This window comes from Oncorhynchus nerka, linkage group LG28 (assembly GCF_034236695.1).
Source record: "Oncorhynchus nerka isolate Pitt River linkage group LG28, Oner_Uvic_2.0, whole genome shotgun sequence".
Lineage (NCBI taxonomy): Eukaryota > Metazoa > Chordata > Actinopteri > Salmoniformes > Salmonidae > Oncorhynchus > Oncorhynchus nerka.
In genome coordinates, this window is record NC_088423.1 from 82,273,588 (window position 1) to 82,297,247 (window position 23,660).

A 23,660-nucleotide genomic window follows, 5' to 3' on the forward strand; every position below is an offset into this window, starting at 1 on the left:
CCAATTTTCCCCACTATGAAAAGTAAATGGCCATTTGTTCGGATGTTTTTCAAAATATGCCATTTTGAAAATTAACTAAATAACCATTTTACTATATCGACATGAGACTAATATACCAAGACTGGTATGTCACATGCTGTTTATGACCTTGTTGTCTATGAGTGACAATATATTCAACATGGAGCTATGTTTCTTTCCCACAGTGGCTCTGACTATGTTGTGGTAATGTTGACGGTAGGGTAAGGAGATGTAAAAACTGAGTTATGTTTATCCAACATCACAATACAAAGAAGTAAAGGATTTGTACCACAGATCAGTACAAATGAAACACTGGTAGAGAAAAGCAACATGTGAAACTGAAAGTGCCAATTAAACATAATATTATCTAACATCTGGTCCAACAGATACATGTATAATCCTTTTAAAAGGCTCACCAATATGTCATATATCTGTGTTTGATATGTTTTAAATTAGTCATACTTTTTCCTATTTTGAATACTGCACTGTTTGTTGGGTAGGGCTTACAAGTTTAGCATTTCACTGTACTTGTGCATGTGACAAATTAAACTTGAAAATTGAAAATAATTACTACTGTTATGTTCCAGAGAGAGACCCCTCCCTCTCACCAAAAACAAACTGTACACAGTGCTCAGTATCAACACAAATCCTTTACTGCTTCCTTAGGTAACTAGGACATGGTTCACAGAGGACTAAAATGTTGAAATATATACTGCATATGATATGTATAATATGATATTTGATACAGAGCCCTAGTTACCCTCAGATTATTACAATACCCTAATTATTATTACAAATCAGCTTTTCTAATCATGAACATTGCTTGCTAAGAGAACTTCACTGAGTGCTAATGATGCCAATTCTTTCTAACATTGTAGATCCACATCATCCATTCTCCTTGCAGGTCTACACTCATTGGAAGAATATGGACCACAGACACTGATGATGGAAGTATGAAGCATGACGGTAAGTCAACGAAAGTGAGATGTCATCAATGTGTCCCCTTGTGTGCTGTTGCTTGGTGCTGTGCCTTGGCCCTGGTCTGGGATTGTTGCTGGTTCTGGGCCCTGGTCAGTGCCTGGTTGAAGTCCTGGCCGAGGTCCCTGAGCTTTCTCTGCCAATCTGACGGTCTATCCTGACAGGGCCTCTTCACAAGCGGCCCACCCTCCTCCTCACCGTCCTCCTGCAGCTGGGCTGCACAGCGCTTCCTGGTGCGTGACTGAAATGTCCTCATCATGTCATTGATCTCTCTCAGACGCTGTGGGATACAGTTGGGATACAACGATTAGCAACACACATGACTAGATGTGTACTGTGTATTTACGATGACCAGGCCTTTTGCTTTTCACAGTAATTTAAGTTAAAATATGTGTAATGTTAGTTAGGTTTCAGACAGGAAGTATGGAAGAGGGTTAGTTAGGTAACCGTTAGCAGGGTTAGAGAGGTATTTCCAACCTCTGACCTTTGAGGGGCTTCTGCTGACGTAGTAGAGGAACCCAGTGCGGGGGGAGGGGTGTGTGCTGGGCTTGTGGGGGGAGATGTAGAGGGAATGGTGGTTGGAGGGGCGGAGTCTGCGCAAGGATCCAACACTCTGGAAGGGGTATGGCGAAAGGGGAGGGGTTTCAACCTGTGCATGGAAAAATGACCAGAATGTCGTCAGAATCTCTGGATAGTGATGAAAGCACTGGGCCTAGGAACAATGCACTGTATCTGTACAAGGACTGCTCTTACCTCTATCAACCTGTAAGTACCAATGATGTTATACCTCAGTTTGGACATATCTGAGACCCCTGGTAAAGTGTTTCCTACGTATTGTGTATGATGACTACTGACTCCATTAGGAAGTATATGAAAATGTCCCCTCACCCCGGCTATGGTCAGAGAGCTGGAGGTGTAGCGCAGGGCAAAGTCCTTCATCTGTTTGACATAGACGGTGTTGTAGAAATAGATGAGGTGTCCTCTCTCCTCCTGGTCCGGTCTACAGGGAGCTCTGGGTCCTGTAGGATGGGTGGGAGGGCTCTGGTAGGTAAGCAAGCTACTGCTGGGGTCTACATCTTCTGGAAAACAGAGCAGCATCACATTCAAAAATCATTCTTCATTAAATCATTTGTTAATTCATGTATATTATGATGCAAACATATATTTTCTATTTGTCTAACTGTTTTCTCTGTTGGATCCTCCAGGAGAGTTTTGTGAGGTCTTGGTGTTTCTCCCTGAGATCAGAACACTTCTGAATACCTGACAGAAGGACAATACAGACTTCATCAACTACACAATAACAAACGAGCTGGATTTAACACACACACACAAAAGCAAGCAAAACATTGATCTCCTTACACAGTTGCTTGCTTGAGGCTGAGTCTTGTAGCACTGCATGATGAGCTTGAAGGGCATGTCCACTTTGGTTACCTGCATGAGCAACACACAGCACAAACATGGAAATGAGGTAATATATTACATTATAATCATCAATACACAGCTGAAGAGGTATAGAAGGCTGAATGCCTTGCTGTCGATCACCCAAGTCATAAAACCATCTGCGTTAAGGAAGTATAGCAAAACGTCTAGAGGCAAAGCAAATAGTGCTACCTTGGCCATGACATAGATGGCACACATGAGTATTTGGTCCAGGTGTCGGTCTAGCATGAGGTCAGTGCAGTGGACCAAGGAGTGTTCAACGCAGGTCCAGATCTTCAGCCGCAGCGCCTCACAGATGTCCAGTTTAACACAGATGTCCCTCAGACGCATGCTCACCAGGTGGTAGACCTGAGACAGAGGGAAGGAGTATGGCCTTTGTCTTGTGGATCTTGTAACTAAATATCTAGGCTCATAGCATTCAGGCCAGCTCAGGTATGTAGGAATCTGAGTAAAGCCTACCTTGCGGAGGAACAGTGAGATGGAGCCCTTACTCTGGGTAGAGGGTAGAGGGTTCTGGGGCTGCTGGGTAGAGGTGCTGGAGACTTGCTGTGGAGGAATGGGCTGACCTACAACACTGAGGGTAAATGTGATGGCTCCCCGGTCGTTGGCAATGCCTGGGTGTGGAAGAGGTTTATTGAACAAATAGCACTGGTTGTTGTGATATGTAAACAAGGTATATAACATGTTTATTATAAGATGTATTACATTATGTCAGTATTCTATTAGGGTTGTCATTTCTATGGCCATATTGGGTTTCATCTGAGGGATAGTCTTTACCTCGAACCGGTATGCTGACTGACTGGCCATTGTTGGTGGTGACAGTGGCTGATGCCATGGTGACTACAGTCTGTCCAGTAACAATGACAGAGGAGGACTGGGATGGGCTGACTGGTGTGGTAGGGCAAGCGGCCATCTTTGAGCCAGCAGGGGGTGAGCTGTAGCGTTCATGGTGGGTAATCGGGGAGTTCAGGTCAATTCCATGGATCCCATTCACAAGGCTTGGGGTCAAGTGTGAAGGGTTGGGAGGGATCTTGGCCATCTTGTCTGTGTCCTCTAAGTATTGGGGGAGCATCACCTTGAGCACACATAGAACCATCTGTTACCTTAAGTTTGGGATCATTTTGTTTCCTCTATTGAATGAAACGACAGCCGCCATGCTGCCATATTAGACCAACTTGTTTCGAGTGCGCCAGCGGTGTTGCTCTATATATTTTGAGAGGGTGCACTGTATATTTTGCCCAGTTGACAAACAGGTGAATTTGAACCTTTGCCCACTGACCTGATGGTATGCAGGCAGCTGTCCCTGACCCTTAGCAGCTCTGATCTGGTCCCAGAGTGGTGAGTCTCTCCTCCAGGCCAGACTCTCCAGGACCTGCTCCTCTATATGGGTCAGATGCCTGACCACACCCGGCAGCAAGCCCTCCTCAGCCCGCAGCACCAGCTCTATCACCTGGCACACACCACACACAGTAGAGGGTTAAACAGTACCTAAATAGATCACTAAGATTACAGTAGACGTGTTTGAACCCAGGACGTCTGTATGCCCCAAAACTGTGTAAACCCTCTGAGCCCAAGCCTAGGCATTAGCTTGAGGAGCTAACATAATGCTTCAGTTTTCAGGTAAGGTTACTTATCACGTGAAACCACCTCCTTTACACAAAACCTACGATGTTACATTACAGTATGACATGTACTGCAGGTGTTTTGTGTAGATGTTACCTTGTAGAAGTCGTATGGCGCTAGGCTAAAGATGTCAATGACCAGGGGGAAGCTGCCTGGTGGCTGATGGGAGAAGATTACCATCTCCAGACAACAGGCCACTAGAGAGCGCTGGAACAGATCATGCTCCAGAATGCCCTGCCAAGAAACAAGTCATCAATGACAACGTCTATACTATACATGTCTATACAACAGTGCCCCCAGAGGGAATTGTAACGTGAACGCGTAATGACACTAAACAGTGCAGTTCCAGTCATACACAGCAGAGGGCAGAGGACTCACTGAAAGGTCTTTGTATCCCAGCCTCTTCCTCTCCTGATTGATGACAGCCTCTAGAACCCTGTAGTACAAAGCCTCTGTCTGGCTGGAGAACTTCACTCCTCTCTCTACAAACAACAGGAAGTTACTGAAATGTCAATATATCAACACATGCATACACACAGACACAAACACACACACCTCTGTCTAGGCTGCGGTTCTCTTCCCATGGTTCCTGGTAGTGCTGGATGAAGGTGTGGAGCATGTTTCTCAGTCTAGTGGAGATGACCTCACTAGGGTTTCTGGCACAGGACCTAAACAAAATACACCTTAAAGAACCATACAGCCACTTTTCCACCCCCATAGACTACTGATAGATATTGCCCACCCATAGGTATAGATCTAGGATAAGCTTATCTTCCTCCAAATCAGAAGCAACTCCATAATGGGAAGAATGTGTAACATAGTAAAACAATGTGTTTTCTTACTCTTCTACAAACTCAACACTGACCATAGATCACAGTGTACTCTACCATAGGCTACAGGCCCAAATACATTTCCCCTGCGGCACATTACAGTCTACTACAGTTACGTATGAGGCCCACACAGACACATGCCCACCATAGCTGACCTGAATGTTCTAGCCAGACTGTCACTGGGTACATGTCTCTGGGTTGCCATGACGACCTCCAGCCGCTCACAGCACCTCCGCTGGTAGAGTATAGCTCTGTGTCAGTCAGTGGAGTAGCAGTGGACACCTGTACATAATGCATACACCAGGCAGAGGTTTGAAAACCCTTTAGAGCGGTACATGAGACCGTATAAATAGGATCATCATTATACTTCCTTGCGTGAGAAACATGTGAAACAACGGTTTAAATTTACAACACGAACCACACAGTAATGATATTAAGTCATCTCAGAGATAATTGGGCCCAAAAGGCTTGTGTACTGTATTTAGAGTCAGGTTAATGTGTGTGTGTGTGGTGTGGGGGGGGGGGGGGGCTGGCCTTCAGCTATGAGATGACAACGATGATGAACTGCAAAAATACGATATTTCCTGTTGAAGAGGAATATTCAGATTTAGCGTTTTTGAATCTGTTTCTCAGTTTGTCTAGCAGTTCTACAGTTCTGCTGTGGAAGGGTTCAGAGAGAGAGACTTCACCATTATTAAATAAATCAAAACAGGAACATTTTACATTTGGTTAAAATAAATGAGGAAATAATCTCAACAGATACAAATATTGTCCTGTGTGCTACCTACACTACAAAAAATGGTGCTATAGAACCTTAAAGGGTACTTCGGCTATCCCCATAGGAGAACCCTTTGAGGAACCATTTTTGGTTCAAGGTAGAACCCTTTCCAGACCCAAAAAGGGTTCTCTTATGGAGATAGCCGTAGAACCGTTTGGAATCTTTTTTTCTAAGAGTGTACAGTACTGTATAACCCTCCACTAGCATCCCCCATACTTGAATAAAGACAGCTTCTCCATCCTAGAGGGGGAGCTCAATCATTTCCAGACCCTGGTAAATGTTCTAGTCTGTGGAGACCTAAACGCCTGAACTGAACAAGAACCTGACACACTCAGAACACTGGGGGACAAAAACCTACCTGGAGGTGGCCGCATTCCCTCCCCAATATGCCCAACAACTACGACAAAACAACCAACAAAAACGGGTCACACAACTCCTGCAGTTCTGTCGCACGCTGGGTCTGTACATAGTCAATGGTATGCTTCGAGGGGACTCCTACGGTAGGTACACCTACAGCTCATGTCTTGGCAGCAGTACTGTAAACTACTTTATCACCGACCTCAACCCAGAGTCTCTCAGAGCGTTCAGTCAGCCCACTGACACCCCACCTATACACATTCATGGAATGCGGTGTTGGGGGAAAACATGTACACAAACAATGTGTACAAGTATGCAGTTAAAATTGGCCCAAAAAAATTAGCCCCACCCTCTTCAACATTTATACCAACAAACTGGCGAGGGCTCAGTCTGAAGCACCCGGCCACACCCTACTAGACTCTGAAGTCAAATGTTTGCTGTTTTGCAGATGATCTGGTGCTTCTGTCCCCAACTAAGCAGCACCTAGATCTTCTGCAGATTCTGTCAGACTTGGGCCCTGACAGTTAATCTCAGTAAGACAAAAATAATGGTGTTCCAAAAAAGGTCCCGTTTCCAGCCACACAAATACAAATTCCACCTAGACACTGTTGCCCTAGATCACACAAAACAATATACCTACCTTGACCTACACACCAGCACCACAGAAGCCCTCTATGGTTGTGAGGTCTGGGGTCCTCTCACAAACAAATAATTCACAAAGCCCAAATTGACTCTATGCAGAATTATGAAAAAACATCCTCCATGTAAAACGTAAAACTGCAAATAATGCATCCAGAGCAGAATTAGGACGACTCCAGCTAATGATCCAAATCCAGAAAAGAGCAATTCAATTCCACAAGCACCTAAAAGGAAGAGATTCTCAAACCTTCCATAACAAAGCCCTGACCTACAGAGAGATGAACCTGAAGAGTCCCCTCAGCCAGCGGGTACTGGGACAACAGGACAGCAACACAATTAGATCCAACCAAATCATGAGAAAACAAAAAGATAATTACTTGACACATTGGAAAGAATCAACAAAAAAACTGAGCAAACTGGAATGTTATTTGGCCCTAAACAGAGAATACACAGTAGCAGAATACCTGACCACTGTGACTGACCCAATATTAAGAAAAGCTTTGACTATGTACAGGCTCAGTGAGCATGACCTTGCTATCGAAAGGTCACCATCGGCAGACCTGACTCTCAAGAGAAGACAGGAGATGGAAACCTAGCTGCACTTCCTAACCTCCTGCCAAATGTAAGACCATATTAGAGTCACATACAGCGCATTCAGAAAGCATTCATACCCCTTGACTTATTCCACATTTTGATGTGTTACAGCCTGAATTCAAAATTGATTAAATTGATTTACACATAATACCCAACAATGAAAGCATGTTTTTAGAAATGTTTTCTAATTTATTGACAATCAAATACAGAAATATCTCATTTACATAAGTATTCACACACCTGAGTCAATATATGTTAGAATCACCTCTGGCAGCGATTACGGTCTTTCTGGGTAAATCTCTAAGAGCTTTCCACACCTGGATTGTACAACATTTGCACATTATTATTAAAAGCTCTGTCAAGTTGGTTGATCATGGCTAGACAGTCATCTTCATGTCTTGCCATATATTTTCAAAATTGTAATTAGGCCACATTTAATGTTGTCTTGGTAAGCAACTCCAGTGTATATTTGCCTTTTTGTTTTAGGTTATTTTCCTGCTGAGAGGTGAATTTGTCTCCCAGTGTCTGGTGGAAAGCAGACTGAATCAGATGTTCCTTTAGGATTTTGCTTGTGCTTAACGGCAGGTAGCCTAGTGGTTAGAGCGTTGGGCCAGTACCCGAAAAGTAGCTAGAGCGAATCCCTGAGCTGACAAGGTAAAAATCTGTCGTTCTGCCCCTGAACAAGGCACTGTTCCTAGGCCGTCAATGTAAATAAGAATTTGTTCTTAAATGGCTTGCCTGGTTAAATATATTTTTTTACTCTATTCTGTTTCTTTTTACTCTACAAAACTCCCTTGCTGATGACAAGCATACCCATAACATGATGCACCCACCACCGTGCTTGAAAATATGAAGAGTGGTACTCAGTGATGTGTTTTGCTGGATTTTCCCGAAGCACAATACTTTGTATTCAGGACATAAAGTTAATTTCTTCACCACGTTTTGCAGTTTTACTTTAGTGCCTTGCTGCAAACTGGATGTATGTTTTGGAATATTTTTTTTCTGTACAGGCTTCCCTCTTTTCACTCTGTCCTTTAGGTTAATATTATAGAGTAACTACAATGTTGTTGATCCATTCTCAGTTTTCTCCAATCACAGCCATGAAACTCTAACTGTTTTAATGTCACCATTGGTCTCATGGTTAAATTCTTGAGCAGTTTCATTCCTCTCCTGCAACTGAGCTGGGAGGGACGCCTGTATCTTTGTAGTGACTGGGTGTATTGATACACCATCCAAAAGGATATTCAATGTCTGATTATTTTATTTGACCCATTTACCAATAGGTGCCCTTCTTTGCATTGGAAAACCTCCCTGTTCTTTGTGGTTCAATCAGTGTTTGAAATTCACTGCTTGATTGAGGGACCTTACAGATAATTGTACAGTATGTGTCGGTTACAGAGATGAGGTAGTCATTCAAAAGGTAGTCGTTCATGTTAAACACTATTATTGCACACAGAGTCTATGTAACTTATTATGTGACTTGTTAAGCACATGTGTACCCCTGAATGTATTTAGGCTTCCCATAACAAAGGGGTTGAATACTTATTGACTCAAGACATTTCAGCTCTTAATTTTTAATTAATTTGGTAACATTTCTAAAAACATAATTTCACTTTGACATTATGGGTATTGTGCGTTGGCCAGTGACACAAAATCTCAATTTATTCCAAATAAAAATGCAGGCTGTCAAGCAACAAAATGTGGAAAAAGTCAAGGGGTGTGAATACTTTCTGAAGGCACTATATTTCCCTCAGATTACAGACCCACAAAGAATTTGAAAACCAATCCAATCTCCCATATCTATTAGGTGAAATACAACAGTGTGCCACCACAACAGCAAGATTTGTGACCTGTTGCCACAAGAAAAGGGCAACCTGTGGAGCACAAACACCATTGTAAATACAACCTATATTTATCTGCTTATTTATATGACCTTTCGTACTTCAACTACTTGCACATTGTTACAACACTGTACATAGCCAGCAATATAACATTTCTATATTCTTTTAAAACTTTTGTAATGTTTACTGTTAATTTCTGATTGTTTATTTCCCTTTCCTTTTTGTTTGTCTATTTCACTTGCTTAGGCAATGTAAAAATGTTTCCCATGCCAATAATCACATTTGAATTGCTTTTAAATCGAGGGAGTAAAATAGAGATTGTGCTGATTCAATGGTAACTCCAGTCTCCTCTCCACAGCGATAATCATTTGCACGTGTTCTCCATTTCTCTACAATGCCAAGTTACTATCACAGACTGTCTGAATGTGTGATGCACAGACACTGCCTGGGGTAGAGGATCTCTCTATGAGTGTGTGAAAATTAAGTTAAACTGGTTTTGTATATAAACCAGATATGTCAGTGAGTGGGGAGGTGGGATGCTGATTCCGAACATGTTGTGTACTATATCTGAGGAATCATTCAAGTTATGGTAAGTCAGTGAGATAAGCTGGGTGTGGTTATTGGGAAGGTATTTGAGGATGATGCTAGTAATGACTGTCGTTATGGGTTGCAGGTGATAATCAGTTTTACTTTGTCCACACTAAGGAGTATCACTTTGGGTAGAGACCAACACAGAGAGAGAGACAGAGAGGGAGTGAGGGAGAGCAACAGAGAGGTAGAGAGAGAAAGAGCAACAGAGAGAGAAATAGAGAGCTACAATCTAAAATGTAAGGTTATACCAGCTGAAGTTCTCGATATTCTGACGTGATTCATAACTGTACACCTGTAAATTACAGCCAGAGCCTGGCTGAGGCTGGACAGGCCAATGTTGAACCACATCAATTCCTGTGTTCTGTCAGAGTCAAACCTGTACACTGTGTTCCTATGCACTGTCACACAGTACACCACGAACATTGAATCTAAAAATACCTTCCATTCATTCCCTACGAGCAACCTTACTGTTCCAACCCCAGACACTGGCAACAGGCCTGGGTTCAAATACTATTTGAAATCTTTCAAACACTTTAGCTGGGCTTGATTGAGCTTGCATGGCGCAATTGAACCAATAGAATAGTCGTATAAGTGCAAACCCTGCTCATATGGCATTACAGCCTTGTTCTAAAGCAAACGCTACAATTATTTGAAAGATTTCAGATAGCATATGAATCCAGGTCTGCTGGCCAACCTATCCGTCTCTCACTCTGCAGTATTGGGACGAAGCCTTGGTTGGCTTGGCTCTACTCCATCCACTACCAGGAAAATGGATTTAGCTCACCTCCCACTGAGTCAATTCAACCTTCCTATCTGTTTTGTGGAAGTTGATGCTTATAGTAAGGCTTTAACTCTGTCACTGTAACATCCCTCCTGAGAGCAAGCTACAGTCATAAGTGAGAGGTAGCTACTATGAGCTATGTGCTGGGTACTAATATTACTATGCATATGCTCTCACCCATGTGGGCTACACACCGGATGTGGGCTAGTGGCCCACCAACTGACAACATGCGTCACCAGCTGCCAACTCCTTCAGAATCAGTTTATATCATCTTACCCACCACCACAACCACCACACCTCTCTCTGTTCCCATGTTGGCTCTCTGTCACACTGCAATATCTTTAGAACTGACTGACTGCAGCTTCACTGACAACCTCCAGAATACTTTTACTTTCTACAGTCATTTTGGGGCACACACATCGTTCAAAATACATATACAACTAAAGTGTTTTGCATCGATTTCAGAGAAATGGAACAGAACACTGTTGCATTTTAACTTGGCAATCTAACAACCACTACCAGCCACAAATCATACATGATCATCATCCACAATAACATCAGTTAGACACACATCAACCCAGGACAAACAACATCCTGTGACATGTTACTTCCTGTAGTGTTACAGAGACAAAGAGAGACAAAAGAGCTGCAGTGATGCAACAAGCTACTTACAGAGGCTCGTGAGAAGGATCTGATTCTGTTTTCTAGAGGCTTGGAGACACACTGCCTCTCTGCTTCTCTCTCTGTGGGACTAGCCAGGCTGAACAGCTGTGGGTGTGTGGGTGAGCATCAGAGCAGCACAGAGCAGTGAGCGCTACTATAAGTCTACAGGCAGGCAGCAGCAGGCTGCAGTGCACTGAGACAGAGAGGAAGCTGAAGCTCTGGCTCAGCCCATTGGCTCACAGCTCACAACAGACAAGCCCCAACTTGTCATCTGCAATGGGTTGCTATGATAAGAGGCCTGAGACTCACAGAGCAACAAGCGCCCCCTGGGGTGGAGTAGGAACATAATAGGGCATAAAGGAAGCAGAAGAATAGCAGTACATTAATAAGTAATACTTTACAACAATATATACTATATCAGTTTTGAAAATTACTTTTTAACCACACTATTAACTGAGAATTTATAATCCTATATTTACAGTTGAAGTCAGAAGTTTACATACACTTAGGTTGGAGTCATTAAAACTCGTTTTTCAACCACTCCACACATTTCTTGTTAACAAACTATAGTTTTGGCAAGTCGGTTAGGACATCTACTTTGTGCATGACACATGTAATTTTTCCAACAATTGTTGAGAGTCAGAAGTTAACATACACTAAACTGACTGTGCCTTTAAACAGCTTGGAAAATTCCCGAAAATGATGTCATGGCTTTAGAAGCTTCTGATAGGCTAATTGACATAATTTGAGGCAATTGAAGGTGTACCTGTGGATGTACTTCAAGGCCTACCTTCAATCTCAGTGCCTCTTTGCTTGACATCATGGGAAAATCAAAAGAAATCAGCCAAGACCTCAGAAAAAGAACTGTAGACCTCCACAAGTCTGGTTCATCCTTGGGAGCAATTTCCAAACGCCTGAAGGTACCACGTTCATCTGTACAAGCAATAGTCTCCTAGAGATGAATGTGCTTTGGTGCGAAATCTGCAAATCAATCCAAGAACAACAGCAAAGGACCTTGTGAAGATGCTGGAGGAAACAGGTACAAAAGTATCTATATCCACAGTAAAATGAGTCCTATATCGACATAACCTGAAAGGCCAATCAGCAAGGAAGAAGCCACTGCTCCAAAACCGTCATAAAAAAGCAAGGCTACTGTTTGCAACTGCACATGGGGACAAAGATTGTACTTTTTGGAGAAATATCCTCTGGTCTGATGAAACAAAAATAGAACTGTTTGTCCATAATGACCATCATTATGTTTGGAGGAAAAAGAGGGATGCTTGCAAGCCGAGGAACACCATCCCAAACGTGAAACACGGGGGTGGCAGCATCATGTTGTGGGGGTGCTTTGCTGCAGGAGAGACTGGTGCACTTCACAAAATAGATGGCATCATGAGGCAAGAAAATTACAGGGAAATATTGAAGCAACATCTCAAGACATCAGTCAGGAAGCTAAAGCTTGGTTGAAAATGGGTCTTCCAAATGGACAATGACCCCAAGCATACTTCCAAAGTTGTGGAAAAATGGCTTAAGGACAACAAAGGCAAGGTATTGGTGTGGCCATCACAAAGCCCTGACCTCAATCCTTTTCAACATTTGTGGGCAGAACTGAAGAACCGTGTGCGAGCAAAGAGGCCTACAAACCTGACTCAGTTACACCAGCTCTGTCAGGAGGAATGGGACAAAATTCACCTAACTTATTGTGGGAAGCTTGTGGAAGGCTACCCAAAACATTTGACCCAAGTTAAACTATTTAAAGGCAATGCTGCCAAATACTAATTCAGTGTATGTAAACTTCTGACCCACTGGGAATGTGATGAAAGAAATCAAATCTGAAATAAATAATAACTCTACTATTATTCTGATATTTCACGTTCTTAAAATAAAGTGGTGATCCTAATTGACCTAAGACAAGGAATTTTTACAAGAATTAAATGTCAGGAATTGTGAAAACTAAGTTTAAATGTATTTGGCTAATGTGAATGTAAACTTCCGACTTCAACTGTATATCGCCAGTGAACAATAAATAACATTGTAATTCTGTAATTCCTCCCCACTACATAACATATTATTCCACTACGCAGACCACAACTTGTCCTCCCCACTACATAATATATTATTCCACTACACAGACCACAACTTGTCCTCCCCACTACATAACGTATTATTCCACTACACAGACCACAACTTGTCCTCCCCACTTCATAACATATTATTCCACTACACAGAACACAACTTGTCCTCCACACTTCATAACGTATTATTCCACTACACAGAACACAGTTTGTCCTCCCCACTACATAATGTATTATTCCACTACACAGACCACAACTTGTCCTCCCCACTTCATAATGTATTATTCCACTACACAGACCACAACTTGTCCTCCACACTTCATAACGTATTATTCCACTACACAGAACACAACTTGTCCTCCCCACTACATAATGTATTATTCCACTACACAGACCACAACTTGTCCTCCCCACTTCATAATGTATTATTCCACTACACAGACCACAACTTGTCCTCCCCACTACATAACGTATTATTCCACTACACAGACCACAACTTGTCCTCCCCACTACATAACATATTATTCCACTACACAGACCACAACTTGTCCTCCCCACTACATAATGTATTATTCCACTACACAGACCACAACTTGTCCTCCCCACTACATAATGTATTATTCCACTACACAGACCACAACTTGTCCTCCCCACTACATAACATATTATTCCACTACACAGACCACAACTTGTCCTCCCCACTACATAATGTATTATTCCACTACACAGACCACAACTTGTCCTCCCCACTACATAATGTATTATTCCACTACACAGACCACAACTTGTCCTCCCCACTACATAACATATTATTCCACTACACAGACCACAACTTGTCCTCCCACTTCATAATGTATTATTCCACTACACAGACCACAACTTGTCCTCCCCACTACATAATGTATTATTCCACTACACAGACCACAACTTGTCCTCCCACTACATAATGTATTATTCCACTACACAGACCACAACTTGTCCTCCCACTACACAACATATTATTCCACTACACAGACCACAACTTGTCCTCCCACTTCATAACATATTATTCCACTACACAGACCACAACTTGTCCTCCCCACTACATAATGTATTATTCCACTACACAGACCACAACTTGTCCTCCCCACTACACAACATATTATTCCACTACACAGACCACAACTTGTCCTCCCACAGACCACAACTTGTCCTCCCCACTACATAATGTATTATTCCACTACACAGACCACAACTTGTCCTCCCCACTACATAATGTATTATTCCACTACACAGACCACAACTTGTCCTCCCCACTACATAACATATTATTCCACTACACAGACCACAACTTGTCCTCCCCACTACACAACATATTATTCCACTACACAGACCACAACTTGTCCTCCCACTACACAACATATTATTCCACTACACAGACCACAACTTGTCCTCCCCACTACATAACGTATTATTCCACTACACAGACCACAACTATTATCCACTCCACACTACATAATGTATTATTCCACTACACAGACCACAACTTGTCCTCCCCACTACATAACATATTATTCCACTACACAGACCACAACTTGTCCTCCCCACTACATAATGTATTATTCCACTACACAGACCACAACTTGTCCTCCCCACTACATAACGTATTATTCCACTACACAGACCACAACTTGTCCTCCCCACTACACAACATATTATTCCACTACACAGACCACAACTTGTCCTCCCCACTACATAATGTATTATTCCACTACACAGACCACAACTTGTCCTCCCCACTACACAACATATTATTCCACTACACAGACCACAACTTGTCCTCCCCACTACACAACATATTATTCCACTACACAGACCACAACTTGTCCTCCCCACTACATAATGTATTATTCCACTACACAGACCACAACTTGTCCTCCCCACTACATAATGTATTATTCCACTACACAGACCACAACTTGTCCTCCCCACTACATAATGTATTATTCCACTACACAGACCACAACTTGTCCTCCCCACTACATAACATATTATTCCACTACACAGACCACAACTTGTCCTCCCCACTACATAATGTATTATTCCACTACACAGACCACAACTTGTCCTCCCCACTACACAACATATTATTCCACTACACAGACCACAACTTGTCCTCCCCACTACATAATGTATTATTCCACTACACAGACCACAACTTGTCCTCCCCACTACACAACATATTATTCCACTACACAGACCACAACTTGTCCTCCCCACTACATAATGTATTATTCCACTACACAGACCACAACTTGTCCTCCCCACTACATAATGTATTATTCCACTACACAGACCACAACTTGTCCTCCCCACTACACAACATATTATTCCACTACACAGACCACAACTTGTCCTCCCCACTACATAATGTATTATTCCACTACACAGACCACAACTTGTCCTCCCCACTACATAATGTATTATTCCACTACACAGACCACAACTTGTCCTCCCCACTACATAATGTATTATTCCACTACACAGACCACAACTTGTCCTCCCCACTACATAACATATTATTCCACTACACAACTTGACCACAAATGTATTATTCCACTACCTTGTCCTCCCCACTACATAATGTATTATTCCACTACACAGACCACAACTTGTCCTCCCCACTACATAATGTATTATTCCACTACACAGACCACAACTTGTCCTCCCCACTACATAATGTATTATTCCACTACACAGACCACAACTTGTCCTCCCACTACATAATGTATTATTCCACTACACAGACCACAACTTGTCCTCCCCACTACATAACATATTATTCCACTACACAGACCACAACTTGTCCTCCCCACTACATAATATTATTCCACTACACAGACCACAACTTGTCCTCCCCACTACACAACATATTATTCCACTACACAGACCACAACTTGTCCTCCCCACTACATAATGTATTATTCCACTACACAGACCACAACTTGTCCTCCCCACTACATAATGTATTATTCCACTACACAGACCACAACTTGTCCTCCCCACTACATAACATATTATTCCACTACACAGACCACAACTTGTCCTCCCCACTACATAATGTATTATTCCACTACACAGACCACAACTTGTCCTCCCCACAGACCACAACTTGTCCTCCCACACACAACATATTATTCCACTACACAGACCACAACTTGTCCTCCCCACTACATAATGTATTATTCCACTACACAGACCACAACTTGTCCTCCCCACTACATAATGTATTATTCCACTACACAGACCACAACTTGTCCTCCCCACTACATAACATATTATTCCACTACACAGACCACAACTTGTCCTCCCCACTACATAATGTATTATTCCACTACACAGACCACAACTTGTCCTCCCCACTACATAATGTATTATTCCACTACACAGACCACAACTTGTCCTCCCACTACATAATGTATTATTCCACTACACAGACCACAACTTGTCCTCCCCACTACATATTATTCCAATACACAGACCACAACTTGTCCTCCATGTATTATTCCACTACACAGACCACAACTTGTCCTCCCCACTACATAATGTATTATTCCACTACACAGACCACAACTTGTCCTCCCCACTACATAATGTATTATTCCACTACACAGACCACAACTTGTCCTCCCCACTACACAATGTATTATTCCACTACACAGACCACAACTTGTCCTCCCCACTACATAATGTATTATTCCACTACACAGACCACAACTTGTCCTCCCCACTACATAATGTATTATTCCACTACACAGACCACAACTTGTCCTCCCCACTACATAATGTATTATTCCACTACACAGACCACAACTTGTCCTCCCCACTACATAATGTATTATTCCACTACACAGACCACAACTTGTCCTCCCACTACATAATGTATTATTCCACTACACAGACCACAACTTGTCCTCCCCACTACATAATGTATTATTCCACTACACAGACCACAACTTGTCCTCCCCACTACATAATGTATTATTCCACTACACAGACCACAACTTGTCCTCCCCACTACATAATGTATTATTCCACTACACAGACCACAACTTGTCCTCCCCACTACACAACATATTATTCCACTACACAGACCACAACTTGTCCTCCCCACTACATAATGTATTATTCCACTACACAGACCACAACTTGTCCTCCCCACTACATAATGTATTATTCCACTACACAGACCACAACTTGTCCTCCCCCACTACATAATGTAATGTATTCCACTACACAGACCACAACTTGTCCTCCCCACTACATAATGTATTATTCCACTACACAGACCACAACTTGTCCTCCCCACTACATAATGTATTATTCCACTACACAGACCACAACTTGTCCTCCCCACTGCATAATGTATTATTCCACTACACAGACCACAACTTGTCCTCCCCACTACATAATGTATTATTCCACTACACAGACCACAACTTGTCCTCCCCACTACATAATGTATTATTCCACTACACCACTACACAACATATTATTCCACTACACAGACCACAACTTGACTACACAACATATTATTCACTACACAGACCACAACTTGTCCTCCCCACTACATAATGTATTATTCCACTACACAGACCACAACTTGTCCTCCCCACTGCATAATGTATTCCACTACACAGACCACAACTTGTCCTCCCCACTACATAATGTATTATTCCACTACACAGACCACAACTTGTCCTCCCCACTACATAATGTATTATTCCACTACACAGACCACAACTTGTCCTCCCCACTACATAATGTATTATTCCACTACACAGACCACAACTTGTCCTCCCCACTACATAATGTATTATTCCACTACACAGACCACAACTTGTCCTCCCCACTACATAACATATTATTCCACTACACAGACCACAACTTGTCCTCCCCACTACATAATGTATTATTCCACTACACAGACCACAACTTGTCCTCCCACTACACAACATATTATTCCACTATTACTTCCACTACACAGACCACAACTTGTCCTCCCCACTACATAATGTATTATTCCACTACACAGACCACAACTTGTCCTCCTCCACTACACAACATATTATTCCACTACACAGACCACAACTTGTCCTCCCACTACATAATGTATTATTCCACTACACAGACCACAACTTGTCCTCCCACTACACATAATATTATTCCACTACACAGACCACAACTTGTCCTCCCCACTACACAACATATTATTCCACTACACAGACCACAACTTGTCCTCCCCACTACATAACATATTATTCCACTACACAGACCACAACTTGTCCTCCCACTACATAACGTATTATTCCACTACACAGACCACAACTTGTCCTCCCACTACATAACATATTATTCCACTACACAGACCACAACTTGTCCTCCCCACTACATAATGTATTATTCCACTACACAGACCACAACTTGTCCTCCCCACTTCATAACATATTATTCCACTACACAGACCACAACTTGTCCTCCCCACTACATAACATATTATTCCACTACACAGACCACAACTTGTCCTCCCCCACACACATAATGTATTATTCCACTACACATTGTCCTCCCCACTACACAACATATTCCACTACACAGACCACAACTTGTCCTCCCCACTACATAACATATTATTCCACTACACAGACCACAACTTGTCCTCCCACTACATAACATATTATTCCACTACACAGACCACAACTTGTCCTCCCCACTACATAATGTATTATTCCACTACACAGACCACAACTTCCTCCCACTACATAATGTATTATTCCACTGTCCTCCCCCACTACATAATGTATTATTCCACTACACAGACCACAACTTGTCCTCCCCACTACATAATGTATTATTCCACTACACAGACCACAACTTGTCCTCCCACTTCATAACATATTATTCCACTACACAGACCACAACTTGTCCTCCCCACTATTATTCATACACAGACCACAACTTGTCCTCCCACTTATTCCACTACACAGACCACTACACAACTTGTCCTCCCCACTACATAACATATTATTCCACTACACAGACCACAACTTGTCCTCCCCACTACATAACATATTATTCCACTACACAGACCACAACTTGTCCTCCCCACTACACAACATATTATTCCACTACACAGACCACAACTTGTCCTCCCCACTACATAATGTATTATTCCACTACACAGACCACAACTTGTCCTCCCCACTACATAACATATTATTCCACTACACAGACCACAACTTGTCCTCCCCACTACACAACATATTATTCCACTACACAGACCACAACTTGTCCTCCACACTACATAATGTATTATTCCACTACACAGACCACAACTTGTCCTCCCCACTACATAACGTATTATTCCACTACACAGACCACAACTTGTCCTCCCCACTACATAACATATTATTCCACTACACAGACCACAACTTGTCCTCCCCACTACATAACATATTATTCCACTACACAGACCACAACTTGTCCTCCCCACTACATAACATATTATTCCACTACACAGACCACAACTTGTCCTCCCCACTACACAACATATTATTCCACTACACAGACCACAACTTGTCCTCCCCACTACATAATGACCACATTGTCCTCCCCATTCCACCACTACACAGACCACAACTTGTCCTCCCCACTACATGAACATATTATTCCACTACACAGACCACAACTTGTTCCTCCCCACTGTCCTCCCCACACAACATATTATTCCACTACACAGACCACAACTTGTCCTCCCCACTACATAACATATTATTCCACTACACAGACCACAACTTGTCCTCCCCACTACATAATGTATTATTCCACTACACAGACCACAACTTGTCCTCCCCACTTCATAATGTATTATTCCACTACACAGACCACAACTTGTCCTCCCCAGTACATAATGTATTATTCCACTACACAGACCACAACTTGTCCTCCCCACTTCATAATGTATTATTCCACTACACAGACCACAACTTGTCCTCCCCACTTCATAACATATTATTCCACTACACAGAACACAACTTGTCCTCCACACCACACAACATATTATTCCACTACACAGACCACAACTTGTCCTCCCCACTACATAAATGTATTATTCCACTACACAGACCACAACTTGTCCTCCCCACTACATAACGTATTATTCCACTACACAGACCACAACTTGTCCTCCCCACTACATAACATATTATTCCACTACACAGACCACAACTTGTCCTCCCCACTACATAACATATTATTCCACTACACAGACCACAACTTGTCCTCCCCACTACATAATGTATTATTCCACTACGGACCACAACTTGTCCTCCCCACTACATAACATATTATTCCACTACACAGACCACAACTTGTCCTCCCCACTACACAATGTATTATTCCACTACACAGACCACTACAACTTGTCCTCCCCACTACATAATGTATTATTCACTAACAGACCACAACTATTATTCCACTACACAGACCACAACTTGTCCTCCCCACTACATAACATATTATTCCACTACACAGACCACAACTTGTCCTCCCCACTACACAACATATTATTCCACTACACAGACCACAACTTGTCCTCCCCACTACATAATGTATTATTCCACTACACAGACCACAACTTGTCCTCCCCACTACATAACATATTATTCCACTACACAGACCACAACTTGTCCTCCCACTACATAATGTATTATTCCACTACACAGACCACAACTTGTCCTCCCCACTACATAATGTATTATTCCACTACACAGACCACAACTTGTCCTCCCCACTACACAACATATTATTCCACTACACAGACCACAACTTGTCCTCCCCACTACATAACATATTATTCCACTACACAGACCACAACATTTATTCCACTACCCCACTACATAAATGTATTATTCCACTACACAGACCACAACTTGTCCTCCCCACTACACAAAATATTATTCCACTACACAGACCACAACTTGTCCTCCCCACTACATAATGTATTATTCCACTACACAGACCTCCCACTACAACTTGTCCTCCACACTACATAATGTATTATTCCACTACACAGACCACAACTTGTCCTCCAGACCACAACATCCAACAACATTATTCCACTACACAGACCACAACTTGTCCTCCCCACTACATAATGTATTATTCCACTACACAGACCACAACTTGTCCTCCCCACTACATAACATATTATTCCACTACACAGACCACAACTTGTCCTCCCCACTACATAAACATATTATTCCACTACACAGACCACAACTTGTCCTCCCCACTACATAATGTATTATTCCACTACACAGACCACAACTTGTCCTCCCCACTACATAATGTATTATTCCACTACACAGACCACAACTTGTCCTCCCCACTACATAATGTATTATTCCACTACACAGACCACAACTTGTCCTCCCCACTACATAATGTATTATTCCACTACACAGACCACAACTTGTCCTCCCCACTTCATAATGTATTATTCCACTACACAGACCACAACTTGTCCTCCCCACTTCATAACATATTATTCCACTACACAGAACACAACTTGTCCTCCACACCACACAACATATTATTCCACTACACAGACCACAACTTGTCCTCCCCACTACACAACATATTATTCCACTACACAGACCTCAACTTGTCCTCCCCACTACATAACGTATTATTCCACTACACAGACCACAACTTGTCCTCCCCACTACATAACATATTATTCCACTACACAGACCACAACTTGTCCTCCCCACTACACAACATATTATTCCACTACACAGACCACAACTTGTCCTCCCCACTACATAATGTATTATTCCACTACACAGACCACAACTTGTCCTCCCCACTACATAACCCCACTGTATTATTCCACTACACAGACCACAACTTGTCCTCCCCACTACATAACATATTATTCCACTACACAGACCACAACTTGTCCCCCACACTACATAATGTATTATTCCACTACACAGACCACAACTTGTCCTCCCCACTACATAACATATTATTCCACTACACAGACCACAACTTGTCCTCCCCACTACATAACATGTTATTCCACTACACAGACCACAACTTGTCCTCCCCACTACATAACATATTATTCCACTACACAGACCACAACTTGTCCTCCCCACTACATAACATATTATTCCACTACACAGACCACAACTTGTCCTCCCCACTACATAACATATTATTCCACTACACAGACCACAACTTGTCCTCCCCACTACATAATGTATTATTCCACTACACAGACCACAACTTGTCCTCCCCACTACATAACATATTATTCCACTACACAGACCACAACTTGTCCTCCCCACTACATAATGTATTATTCCACTACACAGACCACAACTTGTCCTCCCACTACATAACATATTATTCCACTACACAGACCACAACTTGTCCTCCCACTACATAATGTATTATTCCACTACACAGACCACAACTTGTCCTCCCCACTACACTAACATATTATTCCACTACATAATGTATTATTCCACTACACAGACCACAACTTGTCCTCCCCACTACATAATGTATTATTCCACTACACAGACCACAACTTGTCCTCCCCACTACATAATGTATTATTCCACTACACAGAACAACTTGTCCTCCCACTACATATTATTCCACTACACAGACCACCACAACTTGTCCTCCCCCACTACATAATGTATTATTCCACTACACAGACCACAACTTGTCCTCCCCACTACATAATGTATTATTCCACTACACAGACCACAACTTGTCCTCCCCACTACATAACATATTATTCCACTACACAGACCACAACTTGTCCTCCCACTACACAACATATTATTCCACTACACAGACCACAACTTGTCCTCCCCACTACATAATGTATTATTCCACTACACAGACCACAACTTGTCCTCCCACTACATAACATATTATTCCACTACACAGACCACAACTTGTCCTCCCCACTACATAATGTATTATTCCACTACACAGACCACAACTTGTCCTCCCCACTACATAATGTATTATTCCACTACACAGACCACAACTTGTCCTCCCCACTACATAACGTATTATTCCACTACACAGACCACAACTTGTCCTCCCCACTACATAACATATTATTCCACTACACAGACCACAACTTGTCCTCCCCACTACATAACATATTATTCCACTACACAGACCACAACTTGTCCTCCCCACTACATAATGTATTATTCCACTACACAGACCACAACTTGTCCTCCCCACTACATAACATATTATTCCACTACACAGACCACAACTTGTCCTCCCCACTACATAATGTATTATTCCACTACACAGACCACAACTTGTCCTCCCCACTACACAACATATTATTCCACTACACAGACCACAACT

At 42.4% G+C, this 23,660-nt stretch overlaps 2 protein-coding genes across 6 annotated transcripts in view; both read right to left on the reverse strand.

Moving 5' to 3' along the window:
* Positions 1-649: 649 nt before the first annotated feature.
* Positions 650-11,275, reverse strand: LOC115124613 (retinoblastoma-like protein 2). 4 transcript variants are annotated; one of them, XM_029654031.2, is made up of 14 exons: positions 11,143-11,275; positions 5,045-5,171; positions 4,615-4,727; positions 4,438-4,541; positions 4,156-4,293; positions 3,716-3,886; positions 3,214-3,511; positions 2,896-3,050; positions 2,608-2,784; positions 2,356-2,427; positions 2,178-2,277; positions 1,885-2,072; positions 1,481-1,645; positions 650-1,276 (listed from the first exon to the last, which is right to left on the reverse strand). In XM_029654031.2, exons 2-14 carry the CDS (start codon positions 5,092-5,094, stop codon positions 1,010-1,012), a joined length of 1,998 nt encoding a protein of 665 aa, XP_029509891.2. In that variant the 5' UTR covers positions 5,095-5,171; positions 11,143-11,275; the 3' UTR covers positions 650-1,009. The 4 variants fall into 4 exon arrangements, with proteins under 4 accessions (XP_029509891.2, XP_029509890.2, XP_029509893.2 ...); XM_029654030.2 differs by having other exon boundaries at positions 1,885-2,075; positions 11,143-11,274; XM_029654033.2 differs by having other exon boundaries at positions 2,178-2,256; positions 11,143-11,273.
* Positions 11,276-11,371: 96 nt separating this feature from the next.
* LOC115125476 (chromodomain-helicase-DNA-binding protein 9-like) overlaps positions 11,372-23,660 on the reverse strand; it is a 197,731-nt gene continuing 185,442 nt past the window's right edge. Inside the window, exons 41-42 of one of the 2 annotated variants that reach the window (XR_010461738.1) lie at positions 11,924-12,114; positions 11,372-11,459 (exon numbers count right to left, since the gene is read on the reverse strand). The gene's annotated coding sequence lies outside the window, so the exon portion shown is untranslated. Of the gene's footprint in view, positions 11,460-11,630; positions 12,115-23,660 lie in introns of those variants that run through there. The other variant, XR_010461737.1, reaches the window with a different exon arrangement.